The sequence below is a fragment of the Benincasa hispida genome, chromosome 7 (assembly GCF_027475165.1).
Source record: "Benincasa hispida cultivar pf3 chromosome 7, pf3_genome.v1.1, whole genome shotgun sequence".
Taxonomy (NCBI): domain Eukaryota; kingdom Viridiplantae; phylum Streptophyta; class Magnoliopsida; order Cucurbitales; family Cucurbitaceae; genus Benincasa; species Benincasa hispida.
This window is the reverse complement of record NC_143484.1, coordinates 20,570,057-20,590,048: the sequence shown is the minus strand read 5'-3', so window position 1 is coordinate 20,590,048 and position 19,992 is coordinate 20,570,057. Positions and strand designations below refer to the sequence as shown.

General features: G+C 36.0%; 1 protein-coding gene across 1 annotated transcript; it reads left to right on the top strand.

Annotated features, from left to right (window-relative positions):
- The first annotated feature begins 653 nt into the window (after positions 1-653).
- Positions 654-18,803, top strand: SIK1 (Protein kinase superfamily protein). The gene is made up of 18 exons (XM_039036564.2): positions 654-1,697; positions 1,813-1,901; positions 1,988-2,095; positions 2,222-2,329; positions 2,591-2,681; positions 2,858-2,910; positions 3,276-3,338; positions 4,150-4,194; positions 4,346-4,381; positions 10,952-11,007; positions 13,815-13,896; positions 14,417-14,545; positions 14,624-14,771; positions 15,894-16,035; positions 16,211-16,367; positions 17,234-17,434; positions 17,538-17,623; positions 18,535-18,803. Exons 1-18 carry the CDS (start codon positions 869-871, stop codon positions 18,632-18,634), a joined length of 2,523 nt encoding a protein of 840 aa, XP_038892492.2. The 5' UTR covers positions 654-868; the 3' UTR covers positions 18,635-18,803.
- The last annotated feature ends 1,189 nt before the right edge of the window (positions 18,804-19,992 follow it).

The following is a 19,992-nucleotide window of genomic DNA, read 5'->3' as shown; positions in this document are numbered from 1 at the left end:
CAAGTTATCTGTTTACATGTAAAGAAACTGCTATATCTTGGTGATTTGTAAAGTAAACCATCGCAACCACTTCCTCAAATCATGCAGAAATTCTTGTATGACGTTGAAGAAAATGACAACCTCAGTGTTCAACATCCTTCAGAAGATAACTTGGCGGATTTATTTACAAAGGCATTACTCACACCAATATTCGAAAAGTTAGTACACAACATTGGAATGTGACAACTTAGAGAATTCAAGTGATGTATTCATGAGGGAGAATAGAAATACTACACTCTTTTTTTCTTGACTATGATTTTTTCTACTAGGTTTTCCTAGCAATATTTTTAATGAAGCCGACACTGAAGTATATAAAATAATGTACTATTTCCTTTCACTGGATTTTTTTTCCTATTGGGTTTTTTTTCTTAGTAAGACTTTAACGAGACATTTATTTTATATCATATAGATATCTAAGGAGGAGTATTATAAATGTAATGTATATTATAATATTCCATTTAGTGTAGATATCCATAACTTACCTAGATTATCAAATATCACAAACCTCCCCTTGAATTTCATGTTGCAACATGTACCCTCCATTGAATACTATATTGTAATATACATCATTATATGTCCTATAAATAGTAGTATATGGTGTATTTGTAAGACACCCCGAATATCTTTTCTACTTTGGTTCTTTTGTTCTTAATTTTTTTTTTTTGCATGTTTCTTATTTCCACGACAAAAATGTAATTTTTTTTTCTAATTTGCCTTAAAAAATCAAAATTAATGTAAATTTCGAAGATGGTTGTACGAAAATCAGGAGGGGACAGAGTTTGTGCAGCAGTTATGGCCTTGTAGCTTCCACTCTGTCAATCACTTCTCAATGGATCCAACCTCCTACCGTAGTCGTAGAACCACCAACAAATCTGAGCTCTACTCCACAGTTGTAATCCATTCCAATTCTGATTCCGACTCCGACAACCATCCCGACGATCGGAATCCTCACCGTCGACGAAGGCCACCGAGCGAAGGACAAGACCTTTACGCTACAATGCTCTTTAAGGACGTTGATAAGCCCCGGGACGATGACGATGACGATGATTCCTCTCTCCCTCCTCTCCTCAAACGCCTACCTAAGGATTTTGGTGGTGGAGCCCCAATTGACTACGAGGATGACCGTGCTTTTGATTTCGATCACGATAATGAAGACTTCGGTACCATGATCGTCAAGACAGATAGGAATCGTCCTCGAAATCGCTCCGTGTCTTCTTCAGTTTCGACCAAGCGTCGAACTTCGCCGTTACCGTTTATGCACTTTCAGCCGGGGAGCCCTGGGAAGAGAGGTGGCAGTGAAGAAGGCGATGACAGCGAGGAAGATGATGGTGATGGGTATTCTACCTTTGTGGTGAGGTCCACGGCGAGGTCGCGGAACAGAGAATCGGTTAGTGGGACTGTTGTTCGAAGGACCGGTGGTAGTCGCAGTGGTTCCAGAGATGGAGGCGGAGGACTTGATGGGTCCACGATGGGCAGAGCGGTCGCGAGTATGCAAGGTATGGGAGAGTTAGGGTTTGGGAAACAGAGGAAGGGGAATGGATCACCGAGGAGTGAGGAAGGCGGTGGTCGGATGCGCAGTAAGGTGTCCTCGAGTTCGATTCCGGAAAGTATCACCAGGGAAGATCCACATTCTAAGTATGAATTGCTCAACGAACTCGGTAAGCTTTTGCTTACATGCTAAATATGAATTTTGTTGTCAATGTGATGCATTGTTATAACGTGAATGGCGTTGGAGATGTTGAATATCGCTGGCTCATGTTAATTGTTTTGCAGGAAAGGGGTCCTATGGGGCTGTATATAAAGCAAGGGATATTAAGACCTCTGAGCTGGTTGCTATCAAGGTCATTTCTTTGTGTGAAGGGGTATGGCTTTCCGATTCCACTCTGTTTGTTTAGTCATTGATATCTGAATTCTTTGTAGTGGAAATTTACCTTGAGTTACTTTGTAGGAGGAAGGATATGAAGAAATTCGTGGTGAAATTGAGATGTTGCAGCAATGCAGTCATCCGAATGTTGTCCGCTATCTTGGGAGCTATCAAGGAGAAGAGTATCTATGGGTATAACAAATTAGTTGTCCTTGAAACCATTTCCATGAGTTAGAATTCATTAATTTATCTAGTGAATAGACTTCATTGTATCTTTCTGTTATCTTTTCAGATTTACAAGTCTTTATTTCTTGGCAGATAGTAATGGAGTATTGTGGAGGTGGCAGTGTTGCTGACTTGATGAATGTTACCGAGGAAGCTCTAGAGGAATATCAGATTGCATATATCTGTAGGGAGGCACTGAAGGTGAGATTTTCAACCAGTTGGTTGCCTTCAGACATTATGTTTGTACAAACATATTTATTTACTATTAATATGGACTCCAGTACTGGTATCTATTTGTTCGTGTTTGCATAAGGAAAAATTTTGCTTGGCTTTCTCAAGTCATGGTGAAAATCATTCAAACGTAATGAAAATGAAACTAAATTTCTTGTCAGTCATACATGTTCTTTTTTTTTTTTTCATTCTTGCACATAGTTGGTGCCTTATGGGCTAACTTTACTGCAGGGCCTCACTTATCTTCATTCAATATTCAAAGTTCATAGAGATATCAAGGGTGGTAATATTTTGTTAACTGAGCAAGGAGATGTCAAGTTGGGTGAGTACACTACCTATCTGGTTTGTAGAGGAGATTAATTTACATTCCTTTTATGGTATATGGGATTATGCTGAACCTTTATTGTTGCAGTTCATTTTCTATCTTTGATTCCATTTGTTTCTATAATAACAAACTGATCAGACGTGCAACAATTGTGTTAAAAAAAATGTTTGCAGGTGATTTTGGAGTTGCAGCCCAGCTGACTAGGACCATGTCAAAGCGCAATACAGTATGTTCGTTGTATACATAATGAGTAAATTAACATGTTGGTAAAAAAAATACTTGATATTTTAAACTTGCTAATGGGACAATCTTCAAGGCTGTAACTGGCTAGCTTTGCCTTTCCTTGATGTGCGTTTTATCCTGATTTTTTGTATGCTTACAATGTCATTAGTGTTTCAGCCAATGTTTTAAAAAGCGAGAATATTGAGTTACTAGCTTATAAAAAAAAATGAGGTGTCCTCAATGACATACACTAAGCCACATGCAGCTCAGCGCTAGTGTCATGGCTTTGATTCTAAACTTGGAGATCTTAGAAATAGTAGATCTTTATATTTGGTCGTCATTTCTTGTGATATTTTATACATTTTTCAGTTTATTGGCACTCCACATTGGATGGCTCCAGAAGTTATACAGGAAAGTCGATATGATGGGAAGGTACTCAAATACAGAATAATATTTTTATCTTATTGGTATTTCCTTCCTGTGAAACCTAAATTATGAATTATTTAGAAAAATGGTTTTGAGCTTAATATGTTATTGGGGGATTGGATTGGATTAGATAATTGTTATGCTATTGAAGTTCCAGTTTTCTATTATAAAATTACAATGTTGTGTATGCGGGTTTGTCATTGATTTAGGATGCTATATTTTTCTGTTCTTTAAACAAAGTTTCAGGTAGGAAGAGCTTGCCTATTAATCAGCTTATAGGTGTCGTAACATGTTTGGAAACTTAAATTGGAACCTGCGTTAATCTTTATGAAGTCTAAACCAGCTTGAGCAAAAAATTGGAGAATTGCAGAGGCTTTCTTTGGAAGTCTAATAACGTGATGTACGAGCGAAGTCTTTTAAGTCTCAGAAATTCCTGATATATGCATGTTATAGCATTGATAATCCATAATGAGATATATAACGTTAACTGACAATTCCGTAATCTTTTGTAGCAGATTACAGTTTACTTTTGAGGAACAGACTAATTTAAAAGAAAAATATGGCATTGAAGTGTCAGTGGTGTTGTGCTTAACCTTACTGACCTTTTCATACTATAAAGCAGTCAAGATTTCTATTTTCTGTAAGAATTAAAAATTTTATGTTTAAAGAGCAGCATCTAAAGTTTTATCATAGTTAATGACCAAGTGACTAGGCAATACTCTGTCATTGTATTATATATGGTTTTTTATGTGATATTTGCAGTTTCTAGGTTGCAGCGACATTAATTCTTTTTGCAACAATTTTGTTTTACTTTTAGGTGGATGTGTGGGCTCTTGGTGTCTCTGCTATTGAAATGGCTGAGGTAAAAACCTCACCTCATAAAACCAACTCTAGAATTTTCTTAATCATAGTAAAATGCTTTACTATTGATACTGTATCAGTTTATTTTGGATTTTAAAGTATCTTGGTGATAATTCTTCACATCCTGCAATGATTTTTTTATCTGATTTCAGGGGCTTCCTCCAAGATCAGCAGTGCATCCAATGAGGGTTAGTTTATTTGAAGCATTAGAAACTCTATGAATGAAATTGTTTCTTTCGTTTTCCATCTTTCTAGTCCTGGTCATATTGAGTAGTGGTGCTGTTTTCATCCTTGGATAACTGTGTTTTTGGTTTGTATTGAACTGCATCTGAAATTGATTGTATGTTATACTTGGAATTCTTTGTGCCCAGTAGTTGGTTATGACATTTTAAAATATTTGTTATTTTTAAAAGATTGAAAATAGAGAACACTAGGTTTACGTGGAAAACCTTAGAACAGGGAGAAAAAATCACGATAGATGGTCTCTTTTTATTATTTTTGCACGCCATGAAAGTTACAATAGAAGTCATATTTATAGGCTCTAGCAAGCCCTAAAATAAAAAGGAAATAAACCAAGGGTAAAGTAAAATACTAAAATACCCTTGGTGCTATAACCTATCAACAAAGCCCTTTATTTCCAACACTCCCTCTCAAGTTGGGGTGTAGATGTCAATCAGACCCAACTTGCTAACATGTGAGTCAAAACTTTGCTTGAGTAATCCTTTGGTGAGAACATCCACAACTTGTTGACTAGATGGAATATACGGAATATAGATACTACCATTGTCTAGTTTCTCTTTTATAAAGTGTCTGTCAATCTCCACTTGTTTCGTTCTATCCTGTTGTACAGGATTATTGGCTATGCTTATAGCCGTTTTATTATCACAATAGAACTTCATAGGTAGAACACTGTCTTGGTGTAGATCAGGCAGAACTTTCTTCAACCATATTTCTTCCCAGATTCTCAAACTCATGGATCTATATTCAGCTTCAGCACTGCTTCTAGCAACAACACTTTGCTTCTTACTTCTCCAAATAACTAGGTTACCCCACACAAAAGTAGAATATCCAGAGGTAGACTTTCTCCAAGTAACTAGGTTATCCCACACAAGAGTGCAATATCCAGAGGTAGATTTTCTGTCAATAACTGATCCTACCCAATCATAGTTGGTATAAGCCTCAATGCATTTCCTGCAGTTTTTCTGAACATCAGACCTTTACTTGGTGAGCTTTTCAAATATCTCAGAATCCGATTCACAGCTTCCATATGTTCTTCATAAGGTGCTTGCATAAACTAACAACACTAACAGTATAGGAAATATCTGGTCTAGTGTGAGGTAAGTAAATCAACTTTCCCACTAGACTGATACCTCTATTTATCAATAGGAATTTTGTCAACAGAATCTCCCAGTTTCACATTGAATTCAATAGGAGTGTCAGTAGGTCTATATCCAGTCATACCTATTTCTTTTAACAAGTCGAGAGTGTATTTCTGTTGTGAAACAAAGATCCCTTCCCTTGATCTTGCCACCTCCATTCCAAGGAAATACTTTAGATTCCCAAGATCTTTGATCTCAAACTCATCAACCATTTTCTTTTTCAGCTTGGTGATCTCAGCAGCATCATCTCCTGACAAAACAATATCATCAACATATACAATTCGAACATCAATTTTCCCAGATACTGATCTTTTTTTAAACAACGTATGATCAAAGTGTCCCTGAGTGAAACCTTGGAACTTAACAAAGGTAGTAAATTTGTCGAACCATGCTCTTGGGAACTGTTTCAAATCATACAAAAACTTCATGAGTTTACAAAACTGATGATCAAACTAAGCTTCAAAACCTTGGGGGAGGGGGCTCAGCTCATATGAACCTCATCTTCTAGTTCATCATTCAGAAATGCATTTTCAACATCAAGTTGGTGGAGAGGCTAGGCTTTATTAACTGCGAGGCTAGGCTTTATTAACTGCGAGGCCAGTCTTTATTAACTGCAACAGAAAGGAGGACTCGGACCGTGTTTAACTTCACTACAAGGGAGAAAGTCTCAGAGTAATCTATCCCATAAGTTTGAGTAAACCCTTTTGCTACAAGTTTGGCCTTGTACCTCTCTAGAGTTCCATCTAATGTAAACTTCAGAGTGAACACCCACTTGCACCCAATTGTTTTATGCCCTTTAGGAAGAGCAACAAGGTCCCACGTATTATTCTTTTCAAAAGCTCTCATTTCTTCCATAATATCAATCTTCCACTCAGGAATTTCCATAGCCATATGTGTTCTTCGGTATTGTTACTGTATCAAGTCTGTCAGTGAACGTCTTGAACTTAGAAGACAGATTACTGTAAGACATACTATACATGGGGTACTTGGTGCAAGATCTGGTGCCCTTTCTCAATGCAATCAGCATGTCAAGAGAGATATCATAATCCTCTAGTTTGTCTGATTCCTCATCTGTAATGGGATTTTGATTGCATTTTTCAGCCTGAGGGAGAATCTCACCCTCTTGTGTTTCTGTCGAAGTCTCATCACTGCCTGTAACCCTGTTATTCTCTGGAACTAACATATCATTCCTGTCATTCTCAGTCAAATCAACAATATCATCCTCAACACACAAGTTAGTATTATAAGGGCTTGTAGTTCCTTGAGCTTGTGTTGGTTCAGATTTATGGATCGGAGCCGGCAGAGCAGTTAGGGGCACCATTTCCTTTATGAGATTCTTCCTGTAGTTGGTTATCTAAGGGACTTATTTGGTGGGTAGAACGGTGTCATGGGCACTCAGGATAGGTTTAGGAAGGTCAATAGGGACTGAAGATGTGGACCAGTTAGTATCTTCACTAGTACTCTCCCTCTGAAGATGACTAACGGGAAAGTTTATCCTTAAGGAACGTTACATCCATGGAGAAGAAGTATTTTCGAGAAGAAGGGTGGAAGCATTTAAAACCTCGCTGGTGAAGGGGATACCCAATGAATTTACATTTTTGAGCACGAGAGATAAACTTAGTTTGGTTAGGGCCATGACAATGGACAAAGGCAGTGCACCCAAAAACCTAAAGAGGGAGATCATTAATAAGCCACGTGGTAGGGTATGACTCCTTAAGGCATTCAAGAGGGATTTGGAGTTGGAGGACACGGGAAGACATTCGATTAATAAGATGAGTTGCAATCAAAATTGCATCCCCCCGTAAGTAAGATAGAAGTGAAGTAGACATCATGAGAGACTATGCAACCTCGAGAAGGTGACCTTTTCAACCACCCTATTCTGTTGAGGTGTATACACACGAGCTTTGGTGGACAATGCCTTTAGAAGACAGGAAATCACAAAGAGTGTTATTAAGGAACTCACGACCATTATCACTACGAAGAATAGCAATTTTGGTGTTGAACTAAGTCTCAACAATAGTGTAAAATTATTGAAATACCAATGAAACCTCAGATTTATCAGTGAGGAGAAAAACCCATGTAAGACGGGTATGATGATCAATAAAGGTAACAAACCAACATTGCCCCGAAGAGGTGGTAATACTCGAAGGACCCCAAACATCACTATGGATAAGGGTGAAGAGCCAAGAAGGTTTGTAAGGTTGAGACAGAAAAGTGACCCTATGCTGTTTTGCACGAATGCACACATCACAAGATAGAGAAGAGACATCAATTTTATTGAATAAATGAGATAATAAATATTTCATATGTTTGAAATTTGGATGACCAAGGGCGAAAATGCCACAACATACAATCTTTTTTTTTAAGTTGAAAAATTATAAGACAACAAACTAGTCCTATAACAGTTCCTAGAGGAAGCATCATCATCATCAAGGAAATAGAGTCCCCTATTGTGCCGGGCAATGCCAATCTTCTTCCCCAAGCTCAAGTTCTGAAAGAAAACATTATTTGGTGAGAAGGCAACTTGACAATTCAAATCTCTCATTATCTTACTAATAGATAGTAAATTGTGAGATATTTTGGGTACGTGCAACACATTCTATAAAGTTAAACCATCAAAAGGAGAAATATGACCCTTGCCTGCAATAGGAGCAAAGGACCCATCTGCAATCCAAATCTTTTCGTTACCAGCATTCAGAAGATATGATAGAATATTATTAGAAGATCCAGTCAAATGATCTGTAGCCCCTGAATCAAGTATCCATGGTTTCTTACCATTTATGCTGAGGAGATTTAAGGATTGAGAGGTACCTATTGAGCAACTACCTCAAGGGAAGAGACACCAGGATCACTTTGGCAATTCACCTGAGGTTGTGACTGGGAGGCACTTGTAGATTCACTCATAAGAGCCCGACCGGGATTGGAATTGTCATTTGGAGGACGTCTTCTGCCATTTGGTGGTCTACCATGTAACTTCCAACACTGATCTTTCATATGCCAGAGTTTCTTGCAATGTTCGCAGATCGGGGTCTGTTTCCCGTTTTACTTGTCACTATCAGAACCAAATAATTTTGCATTAAAAGCAGCAGAATCAGTAGCAACCGTGATGTTCATAGCATTGGCTCTATCTTCCACTAGACAAACTTCAGAACACACTTCCATAAGAGAAGGTATAGGCCTTTGTTCGAGTATACGACCTCACACTACATCGAACTTGGAGTTCAAACTAGCTAGGAAATCATAGACACGATTGACTTCCTTAATCTTGGAATACTAAACACCTCCACAAGGAAAATTCCAGATAATTTCACGACATAGATCCATCTCCTGCCAAGTTAAGGACAATTTGTTAAAGTATGAAGTGACATCCATCGTCCCCTATTTGCACTCGTGAGCCTGTTTACGCAAAGTGTAGAGACGAGACACATTCTGCCTCTTAGAATATAATTTCTAAACTACATTCCAGATATCTCGAGTAGTTGCAGCACACAATGGTTTCTCTATTTGAGGTTCCATACTATTAATCAGCAGTGACCGAAGCAGGGAATCTTCTCCTTTCCAAATGTGCTCCTAAGGATCTCCCGGCCTAGGTCTTGGTATCTTACCAGTTAGATACCCAAACTTGTGACGCCCTTCAAGAGCCATTTTAATGGACTGAGATAAGAAGTAATTCTGACCATTCAACTTTTCTCCTGCAATTAACCCTGTGGAATTTCTCATAGATCCAGACAAATAGTTTGCAAAAGTTAAAGCAGGAAAAGAGGTTACTAGATTCTCTGGATGCATCGGTTGACCGGAAGGAATATTAGAATTCACTATACTAGAATTTAAGTTTGTGGAAGCACCTAGGGTTGCCCCAAGAGCAGTGATTTGTTGCTGAAAACTTGCCTGAAGATTAGCCAACCGTTGTTGTTACCGGAGATAAACCAATCGAACCTTGATGTTTATAACTAGGTGGCTCATGATGAGGAAGGCCCCGCGACTGCAAATAAGGAAAGGAGCTGGGGATTCCCGGAATTGCCACGGCAGGGGATTTACCTTTGTGGTAGGTGGACAACTCACCAATCTTGGCTTCAAGGTGTAGGTTTTGGCTATTGGCAGTGAGGTTGGAGGGATAGGCAGCAGTGACTCTCGGTAACAAGGGAGGAACGCTGATGGCATTGTGAAAAAGGGTTGTGGCGGTGCTAGGGTTTCCATCAAAGGGTTGCTGCGGCGCTAAGGTTTCCATCAAAGGGTTGCGGCGAGGCTAGAGTTGGACGGATATGCAAGGACTGAAGGTATCGATTAACCTTGGACAGTAGTAACAACGACGATATCAGTAGCGGCAGAGTCGATGACGGCAGTGGTCAGAGGCCCCATCGGCAGCTGTGGCGGAAGCGGGATTGGTGCAAAACTAAGATTATCTTGCATCAGTTGGTTTCTGCCAATGGCGACTAGGTTTTTGTCACCACGCTCTGATACCATGTTAAAAGATAGAAAATAGAGAACACTAGGTTTACGTGGAAAACCCTAGAACAGGGAGAAAAAACCACGACAGAGGGTCTCTTTTTATTAGTTTTGCACACCATGAAAGTTACAATAGAAGTAATATTTATAGGCTCTAGCAAGCCTTAAAATAAAAAAGGAAATAAACCTAGGGTAAAGTAAAATACCCTTGGGCTATAAACTATCAACAAAGCCCCTTATTTCCAACCGTTATTAACATTTTTTTGTGTTTTACTACTATTAGTCATCATTTTGAAATTAGCCAATTTTTTTTAAAACAGTAATTTCATGAGTTTGTCTTTTCTTTTTTTCAAATTTGACTGATTAATCAAAAGTATTTTCAAGGCTAAATTACAAATTAGTGCCTAAACATGGTTGTCTACTTAGTCCTTAAGTTTTCAAGTTTTCAAATTTGGTCCTGAATTTTAAATTTTTATATTTAATAGATCAATTAATTTTTTGAATTCACAATCTACTAGACACAAAATTGAAAGTTCAGAATTTCATTAGACAATTTAAATTTATATCTAATAGATCAATTAATTTTTAAAAAGTTCTAACTTTTCATGGAACTAGTAGACACTAAATTGAAAGTCTTAGGACCTATTAGACATATAAGTGAAAGTTTAGAGACCTATTAGACACTTTTGAAAGTTCATAGACGAAATAGACATAATATACAATGTTATGGGATTGAACTTGTAATTTGCCTATTCCAAGATGAAAAAGTGGGTCAAGAAACCGTGAGAAAACTAGAATAATTTTTTAAAAGTTGAAGACTAAAAATTAAGTCTTTATCATTTGCTTTAAATTTTGGAATTGGTTCTGTTTCTTTCACTTTATTTAATTTTTTCCCAGATTGATTTTTTATGAGGATTTTCTCATGTGTAACAGGTTTTATTCATGATATCAATTGAGCCGGCTCCAATGCTTGAAGACAAAGAAAAATGGTTTAATTAATTTTCTTACACCATCTGTTCTTCAGGATACACTCTTTTGAACTGAAACTTTGTTATCATCTATTGGAATTATTTACTTATTCTCAATCACATTGCATATCAATTTTGGTATCTTGATGCAACTATATATATATATATATATATATAAAAAACAAGTTTCATTGAGAATTAATGAAAAAATATGATAACAAAATACAAGCCCTCGAAAGGAAGCTCTCCTCAAAGGACTCCAATTGTGCAAAATAGAAACCTATAGAATAATTACAAAAGCTTTTCGAAGTTGAAGTCCAAAGAGAAACATGAAATCTATGAGCGATCATGCATCTGAAAGGTCCTTTTCCATACCTTTAAAACACTATTATTTCTCACTCTAAAGATCCAACAGAATAGTACACACCCCAAAAAGCCATAAAAATCAGCCCTTTCCGCAAGAAGGTAGATGGAGGAGAAACTCTATAATCATATCACTCCTATCCCTGTGATAGGTGAGCATAAACTAAAAGTTTGGAAGAAGCAACTCCGAGCAAATCTTGGAAACTCACAAATCACATCTTGAAAATATAACATCTACGTCTGAAAGGTCGAAAGAGAAATATGAAATCTATGAGCGATCAAAAATCTATGAGCAAATCTTGTAAACTCACAAATCACATCTTACTTTTTTTTAAGTAAGATCTACGTCTTCCTCTTCGCCTTCCAACAGAGAATGTAACATAAGGAACCAACTAAGGAGGGCAACTTTCTCGTTTGTATAAAACCTACCAAGTAAAGAACTCAACTTTCATTGGAATCTTTATCATCTAAAGAGTAGATAAAAAACACTCACTAATGGGAGAAGGGTCCAATAAACACCTAAAGAAAGTTTTACAAGAAAAATCACCCGAATGGTCAGGACTCTGAAGAGAAATGAAAGAATGTATTAGGGCATACCAAAACGCAAAGCCAACTAAAAAAGAGAGAGAGAGAGAGAGAGACTACAAAAATGGAATCTAATCCAAGAAAATCAAACTAAGATCATAGTTTCAAAAAGGCATAGTTACCCATGCCTAGAAGGGTCTAGGAGATTTTGAACCCTTGCCAGCTTCCAAATCCCATCACACGATCTCTCCACCTGTCTGAAAATTTTATTGTTCCTCTTAGGCCAAGCTCTCTACAAAATAGCAAAGAAACTAGGTTGTCGCAAAATATTGCCCAAGCATAATTGTGGCGATTCCAAGCCAAAGATAAACCAAAGATCTCCATCCAACGAAGCCAGAGAGACTGAACAAATTGACAACCCCACAACAAGCGATGTAAGTCCTCTACCTGACACCTACATAGAATGTACCAGTATGGGTGCAACACAAAGGAAAACCGTCTCTGAGCATGGTCTATGGTGTTGACTTTTCCATGTAAAATCTGGCAATCTGCCACAGAAAATTTTATCTTCCTAGGGGTTTTAACCATAGAGGAGAAGCAGAGGCAGTTTGGTATGCGGAATATTCATATAACATACAAACAAAAGATTTGCAAGAGAACTCCTTGAAAGAAGAGTTACAATATTTAACACCTAAAAGGCAGAAGGAAAGACACAAAATGAGACTTCTTGCTCAAAAGATGATATAAACATGAGAAAAACTCATGAAGACAAACGCCCTCCCTCTGAGACCCACTTGAAAAGGCATGTTCTACTCGCAATAACTTTATGCCACAAAGTAACATACTTCATGAAGAACTACCTCAATCATTTCACCACCAACACCTCGTTTAGTAATCTCAAGATCCCAATCCCTAGGCCACCCAACTCCACTAGCTTGCTTTCTAATCTCTTCTTCTCATGTCCATATCCTACTAGAAAGCATAAATACGGATACGAGATACAAATATGACACGACACGATGTCTTTGGGTAAGAAACTGGGCTTTTATTTTCTTAAAAAAATGAAAGAATATATAAGGATATAAAAAAAAAAAAAATCATAAAACAAGACTTCATCATCTTTTTTTTTTTAAAAAAAAAAGGAAATAAACCCAACAATAATATGTTTATTAAAATATCCATTTTTATAATTATATATCATTTTCATACAAGAAGGAAATTTAAAGTCAATCAGCTTATGCATTTATATGCTTAAAAGAATATAAGTCTGATGTATTTCACTCACAAATTTTAATTTGTTTGTTGGATATTATTATGTGTCTATTTAGTGTACTTAATAACGGTTCAATAAGTGTCTACCAAATGTTGAAACTTGATTGGCTTTGTACAACTAATGTCTTGCACACATTTATTATGCTAACAAGTTTCCAATACATGTCCAACAAGTGTCTGACATTTGTCTGAGACAAATACTAGCCAAATTAAAGTGTCCATGCTTCTTGGATATAAATATTTGAAGTGTGTTGATTGAAAGATCCTAAGGCTGTGGATCAGCATCTTTTTGTTATGAATTTACTTCCATTTGCTCAATTAAATATGTTTCTCTTCAAGGGAAAAAAATGACTTACCTAATATCTGTAACCTGTACCAAAAGTGTTCACAGCTTGATGTGCACACACTTATTCCGTCATGATGCTTAAGTTGGTAGGGGTGCCAGGTTATTTTGTTCGTGTAAACTTGGTTTTCTGTTAAGGAGTTGAACTATGTTTACTGTTCATCTGATAAGTGTGTTGCTGAATTTTCAAGTGTTTGTACATTATTGTTGCCGAATTGATCTCTAGTATTATAATCAAAGTTTGCTGGCCTTCTCATTTTAATTTTCTTTGAGATATATTACTACGTCAGTGTTTTATACCATGTGGTGCATCTTCTCCTTTCAGGTCTTTGCTGTTCCACGATTTTGTTGCAAAGTGTCTGACAAAAGATCCTCGTTCACGCCCTGCTGCTTCTGAAATGTTGAAGGTAATGCTTGTCAATTTTGTCTGCCAAATAAATGAGGACATCTTCCATGAGCTAGCCACTCATATGTATTCGATCATCGACATTTTTTCCTGGGGGAGAAAACTAGTATGTTAATGAACTATGGTCACTAACATAAACTATGGTCTCCTCTAGTCTGACAGAGGCGGCTGAACAAAAATGTGGAGAAGTATTTGAACCATCAAGTTGTTGAATAATATTTTATTAATCGGTCATCGATTTCCTTGGAGCTTCACAGAGACGTTTCATTCATTAGTCTTCCTTCATTGACCAGTCATGAGAAATAAATTTTGGTCACCTATGTCCAAAATTCCAGGAATTTAATCTACAAACTATTGTACATTATTGCTTTTATAAAATTGCATTAGAATTGTTATTGTCTACATTGGTTGGGTTATTTTTCTCACTTCCAACGGGTTTTCTGTATATAGTTGAAATATCTAGTTAAATTTTATTGTATTCCATTTCAATTTGAAAAGTAGTTTTTGTTTTGCATGCACAGCACAAATTCATTGAGAAATGCAGATGTGGAGCATCGGCAATGTTGCCCAAGATTGAAAAAGCTAGGAAAATCAGGACTTTAATGGCTCAGCAAGCACATAATATTGCTCCAGATGCATCAGGAGATGGTGTAAGGGCTTTGCTCAATGTGCATGTATATTGCGTGGCTGAGAAGTTCCTCTTTCAGTAATGGTTTTATTTTAAACAGACAATAGTAGCTGCAAATTTGAATCAAGATTATGGAGATACTGTTCCTTCAAAGCCTCAGAACATTGGACTTCAGGTAGCAAATGAAATGGCAGCTGGTGGCACTTGGAGGAAGCAAGAGCAATCAGGCTCTGAACTTGTAGCAGAAGGTATGCATTTCATTATGCTTAATAAAGTCAATGGGACTATTATTAACTTTTCAATGGTTGAAAATTTGAGTGGTATGAAAATAAGCTATTGTAATTTTAAGAGTTCAAAGACTCATGGGACATACATATGCTTTCCGTTAATTGTTTTTTATGACATCCTTAGTCCTGGTCTGAGGCTTTTCTTTCCTCCCTTTTGGAATCTCTCTCATTTAAATATAGATTTCTAATTCACGTGCAAATAATTGCTGTAAATTTTCATAATCATTGGTAAATCGGTACATCTGAAATTTTGTAATATAAGTTTACATATTGCACCTGAAGCTTCTTTAAGTAGTGTTTCCAGATATTAGGTGAATATGGTTGTAATCTAAGACGCATGGATATGGATACGACACGATAGCGACACGACATTTTTTAAAAAAATTTAGGACAGGGACATGACAAGGATATGTTTATTAAAACATACATTTTTTAAAATATTATACAAGAATTGTTTCATGTTTGCTTCCTTGCTATTCAATGTTTATACCCTATTTGCCCACTTATATTCAACCCGATTGAGATCTAGTGAGAAATATTTTAAAACATTGAACTTATCCTAACTCACATCTTTTTCTTAAAGATTATTTCGCATGATATCAAAAGAAGAGATTTTGAGAATTAATCTTTTACTTTGTTACTTAATGTCAAGATAAATTGTGGATTAATCTGGTCTGTGCCTACATGTGAGAAAAGTTTTTAAATATTGCCTTGGAGGATAAAAATTATCTAAACACCTTAGGGCCTATTTGATGATCATTTCATTTTTTGTTTTTTGTATTGTGAAATTATGTTTGTTTCCTCACCATTTCTACATCGTGGTTTTCATATATCCTAAGTAGCATTTGAATTTTTTTTTTGTTTCTTTACCCAAAAAAAAAAAAAAAAAATTATTGTTTTTAAAATGTGGCTTTGATTTTGAAACATTCCTAAAATTTAGATATCAAATATTAAGAAACCAAGTGTCAAAGTAGTGTTTATAAGCTTAATTTTAAAATCAAATGATTAGTGAACGGGGCCACATTTGATATTTTAGTAATAAGTAGCATTTCCAATACAGTGTATGAATATCTTTATTTGTAGGTACTTTTGGCACTGTAATAGTCCATGATGGAGATGAGAATGATAAGGTGGCCTCTCAACTGGGTATTGGCACTGCCGAACCACCAACGGGTTCCTTACGCAATGAGAGCCTATTCGTTAGTGTACCTAGAGTCGACTCTAGGTACTCTCTTTCTGATCTTGCTGATGTGTTGTATTTCATTTCTTCAATTGTAAATTAATTGATTTAACTCTCAATGATTATGCTATAGGTTATGAGAAACAATGTATTATCATTTTATCTCATAATTATACTACCTGTATTCATTTGACATCTAATCTTTGTGAACCTTCTGTAGTGTGCTGGATCGTTCCGGAGGTATTGTAAATAATATTCTTGATGGGAAATCGGATCCCTCCATGCATGCATCTTCACCTTCATTTTTGGGTATTCATGAGCATAGCACATCGAAGAATGAAACTGTCAGCCGGAAATCATTTGCTCTGCAGGACAAGGTAACTTAAGTACAAGTGCATTCTCTCTTCTTGATTGTTTCTCAAGTTTCATGGTGATAACTCTAGAGAAATCAAGGAAGTGGGAGATTTTTCATTCCAAGATTTCCCCTTAAGCCCAATCCTGTACATAATATTTTTCCTGAGTGTAAACTAGATCTGTTTTGTAGGTTGTACAACTGTATCCATGAGTTGTATCTGTTTGTGTGTGTGTATATATATATATATATCTTGCCAATTATAATTCTCGTTTGGTCAATGCAATTCGGAGAAACCTTTTGTAATCTTTTGGCTTTTTTGTTTTTATTTATTTATTTGAGTACTAATCCTTTGTCTTCTCGGGGTTGGCATTGTACCGCACCACTAACACTCATTGTACTTTTTGGATAACAGTTCTTGGGAAACATATCATGAGCCTTGATTTATCATATAATCTCTTGGTTATATTTTAGTTTAGTTGTTTAGGCCCATTTGGTAACCATTTCGTTTTTTGTATTTGGTTTTTGAATTTTTTTTTTTTTTTTTTACCATGGTTTGCATATTTCTTAAGTACAAAAGTTATACGCTTAGTCAAATTTTATACACAAAAACAAGTTTTTAAAAACTACCTTTTATAGTTTTCAAATTTTGGCTTCATCTTTAAAAATATGGATAAATAATAGATAAGAAAACAAGAAATTTAGGGGTGGGAGAGGTGTTTGTCGGCTTAATTTTAAAAAACAAGAAATCAAATGGTTACCAAATGGGTCTTTAATGTTTTGCTTGTTATTCACATGAGCCTTTTCCCCTGGCCACTAATCTGTTTCTTCTTTGGCTCTAATACAATTTCGTTTCTTATAAATAAATAAGTGGATCTTTTGCCTTTGCAGCTTTGGTCCATTTATGCAGCGGGTAATACTGTACCCATTCCGTTCTTGAGGGCTACTGACATATCCCCTATTGCTTTGTTATCTGACAATGTCCTCGGAGGCGTGCAGCACGACAATAGGGGTACTGTAGCAGTGGAGACGCTTCAGGAACTTTTCACTGGCGATGGACAATCAAGAAAGGGTCGTAGGGGTCAAAATGAGGTTCTCCCTTCTTGCATCTCTCCTTTTAGCACTTTTCTGATTCCGTATTCATTTCTCTCACAAACCCCTAAAACATTTGTTCTTTTCATTTTTCGCATTGCAGATTCCCCTTCCACCTAGTGTTTATCAAAGACTTACTTCAAGTCCAACACTGCTGAACCTTGCCCAGGCTTTAGCTTACCACAGAATGTATGTCATCTTATTTGGTATTATTATTATTTCTATTTCCCTTTAGAAGCATAACCAATATCTGGTGCTGTTCTTCTCATAACTGTAGCTCTCAGAAGAAATATCCACCTGCTGTCTCCTTTGCTGTTTATGTGCCCTTTAGCTCTCACCTCAGTCTTGACCCGTTTCTAACCCAATGTGTATTTGTTGATCCTTTGGGCTTTGTTTGGCAATCATTTCATATTTTATTTTTTATCTGTGAAAATTAAGTCTATTTCCTCTCAATTTCTTTCAATGATTTGCATTTTTTAAAGTATAAGAGTTAAGTTCTTAGCCAAATTTTTTAAAAAAAAAGGTTTTAAAAGGAAAATTAATTTAAATGACAAAACTGCTAAAAATATTTACTAATAGCAAAATCTCACAATCTATCTGTGCTAGACTACAATAGACTACTATCTGTGAGGTCTATCATAGATAGACAATAAAATTTTGCTATATTTGTAAATATTTTGATTTATTTTCCTATATTTGAAAACAGCCATTTTAAAAAAACTACATTTTTTTTTAGTTTTCAAATTTTAGTTTGGTTTTTTAAAATGTTGGTTAAAAGTAGATAACAAAGTAAGAAATTTAGAGGTGAAAGAAGTGTTTATAGACTTAATTTTCAAAATCTAAACTAAAAATCAAATGGTTATCAAACGGGACTTTGGTTGTCAACATTTCTCTTTTTATACTGATGCCGAATTTAAATAAAGCCATTTATATTTTTCTTAGTTTTGGTATCATTAGGCTTGACATGCATCGGACCTTTTCTCAAGGTTTCAACTCGCTGGTCTGCTTCGTTTCATCCATGGCAGCATTAGAAATAAAATAAGCCCTCCATCTGTTTTTTTTTCCTTTTAATTATAGAAGGGAATTTGAATTTGTTGCAGGTGTTACGAAGATATGCCGCTTCAGGAGTTGCAGGCAACTCAAGAACAACAAACCATTCAAAATCTTTGTGATACACTTAGAACTATCCTCCGTTTGTAGATTGTTTTACACTCGCTCTCTTATTATCGTCTCCCCGAAAGTTTGTTTTATCTTTCGCTTCCTTCATAATGTAAGAAAAACAATTTTTTAACCCTTCCCACTATGCCATTTGCTTGAAATTAGTTTGAGTGGTTACTAATGCCTGGTCTTTGTGCCATCATTTTGTTCATTCTTTTAGTTTTGATTTATGGGTGTGTATTGCTTAAAATTGCATTTGACCTACCATTGTCTCAACTGTCTAATTTCAGTCATCCTTGCAGCAAAAGGAACTCTACCCCTTTTTGAATAAGGGGTTTTTCCAGAGTCGGTAGAGAGAGAACTAATTGAAAATTTGCTTTGGAAATTACTTCAATCAGTAGGAACTGCATGTCGGATACCACTCTGCAAAGGTTAATTTGGTAATTTGAGTTTTATCACACTTTTTCTTTTTTATTCATAATTACACTCACGAATTTGGAAAACTAAGGCTTCGTTTAATAACTCTTTTAGGTCTGGATAACCATTTCATTTTTATTTTTATTTTTTCATTTTTGAAAATTAAACCTATTTTCTACTCATTTCTGGTTGAATTCTTAGTAAAAAAACAAAAATAAATTCTTAAAGATCATCCCAAGTGTAGAGATTTATCCATAATTACGAAAACTATACTTGTGACGTGATTATTGCAATTATCTTCAAGATACCATCTAGCTGTGCTCTACTTGTTTCTTGGTCGTTAAATGTGAAGAAAATAAGACCTAGTTCATTATCCTGTTCCAGCATTAGGGTTGTCTCTACCTGATTGTCATTTTAGGCCATCAATCTAATTTCGAATTTCGATAACATCCAAAATTGAAACATTTTATTTGAGAACAGTCTTCACGACTTCTACCTTTGCTTGAAGCTTCTTTGCCTACCTCTATTTGAAGAAGTTTCTTTTGAAGTTGTTGGATCTTTCATTTTCTGTCACTTTGTCCAACTCTTTCTATTAGATCCCTCTCTGGAAGAAGTTTGCAAATGAGATCGGAGAGATTCTATTAAGTTGCTATAATGCTAACTTCTAAGTTGCTTAGCTCTAAAAACCAAGCGTGTTTACTTTAGAATATAAGGGGGTATTTGGTCTCCAAGTTGTATTGAGTTGGATGGGTAAAAAAAATCCACCCATCATTTGGTTTACCAATTATTAAAGAGGTTTATTATCTCGTTATTTGCGTTAACTCACATTTTTCACCTCGTTATTCGCATCTAACTCCTCTAATTACTCTCTTCCTATAATAATTATCAATTCTACTCAACTCAATTTTGCGCGCCAAACGCCCCATAAGTGTTTATTGTTAGAATTTATGTCATTTGGAGTTATTACAAGTAAAAACAAGTCA

Coding starts and splice junctions, on each gene's coding strand:
- SIK1 (XM_039036564.2), top strand. CDS start 869: ATGGATCCAACCTCCTACCGTAGTCGTAGAACCACCAACAAATCTGAG. Junction 1,902..1,987: donor TCATTTCTTTGTGTGAAGGG/GTATGGCTTTCC, acceptor GTTACTTTGTAG/GAGGAAGGATATGAAGAAAT. Junction 2,330..2,590: donor TCTGTAGGGAGGCACTGAAG/GTGAGATTTTCA, acceptor ACTTTACTGCAG/GGCCTCACTTATCTTCATTC.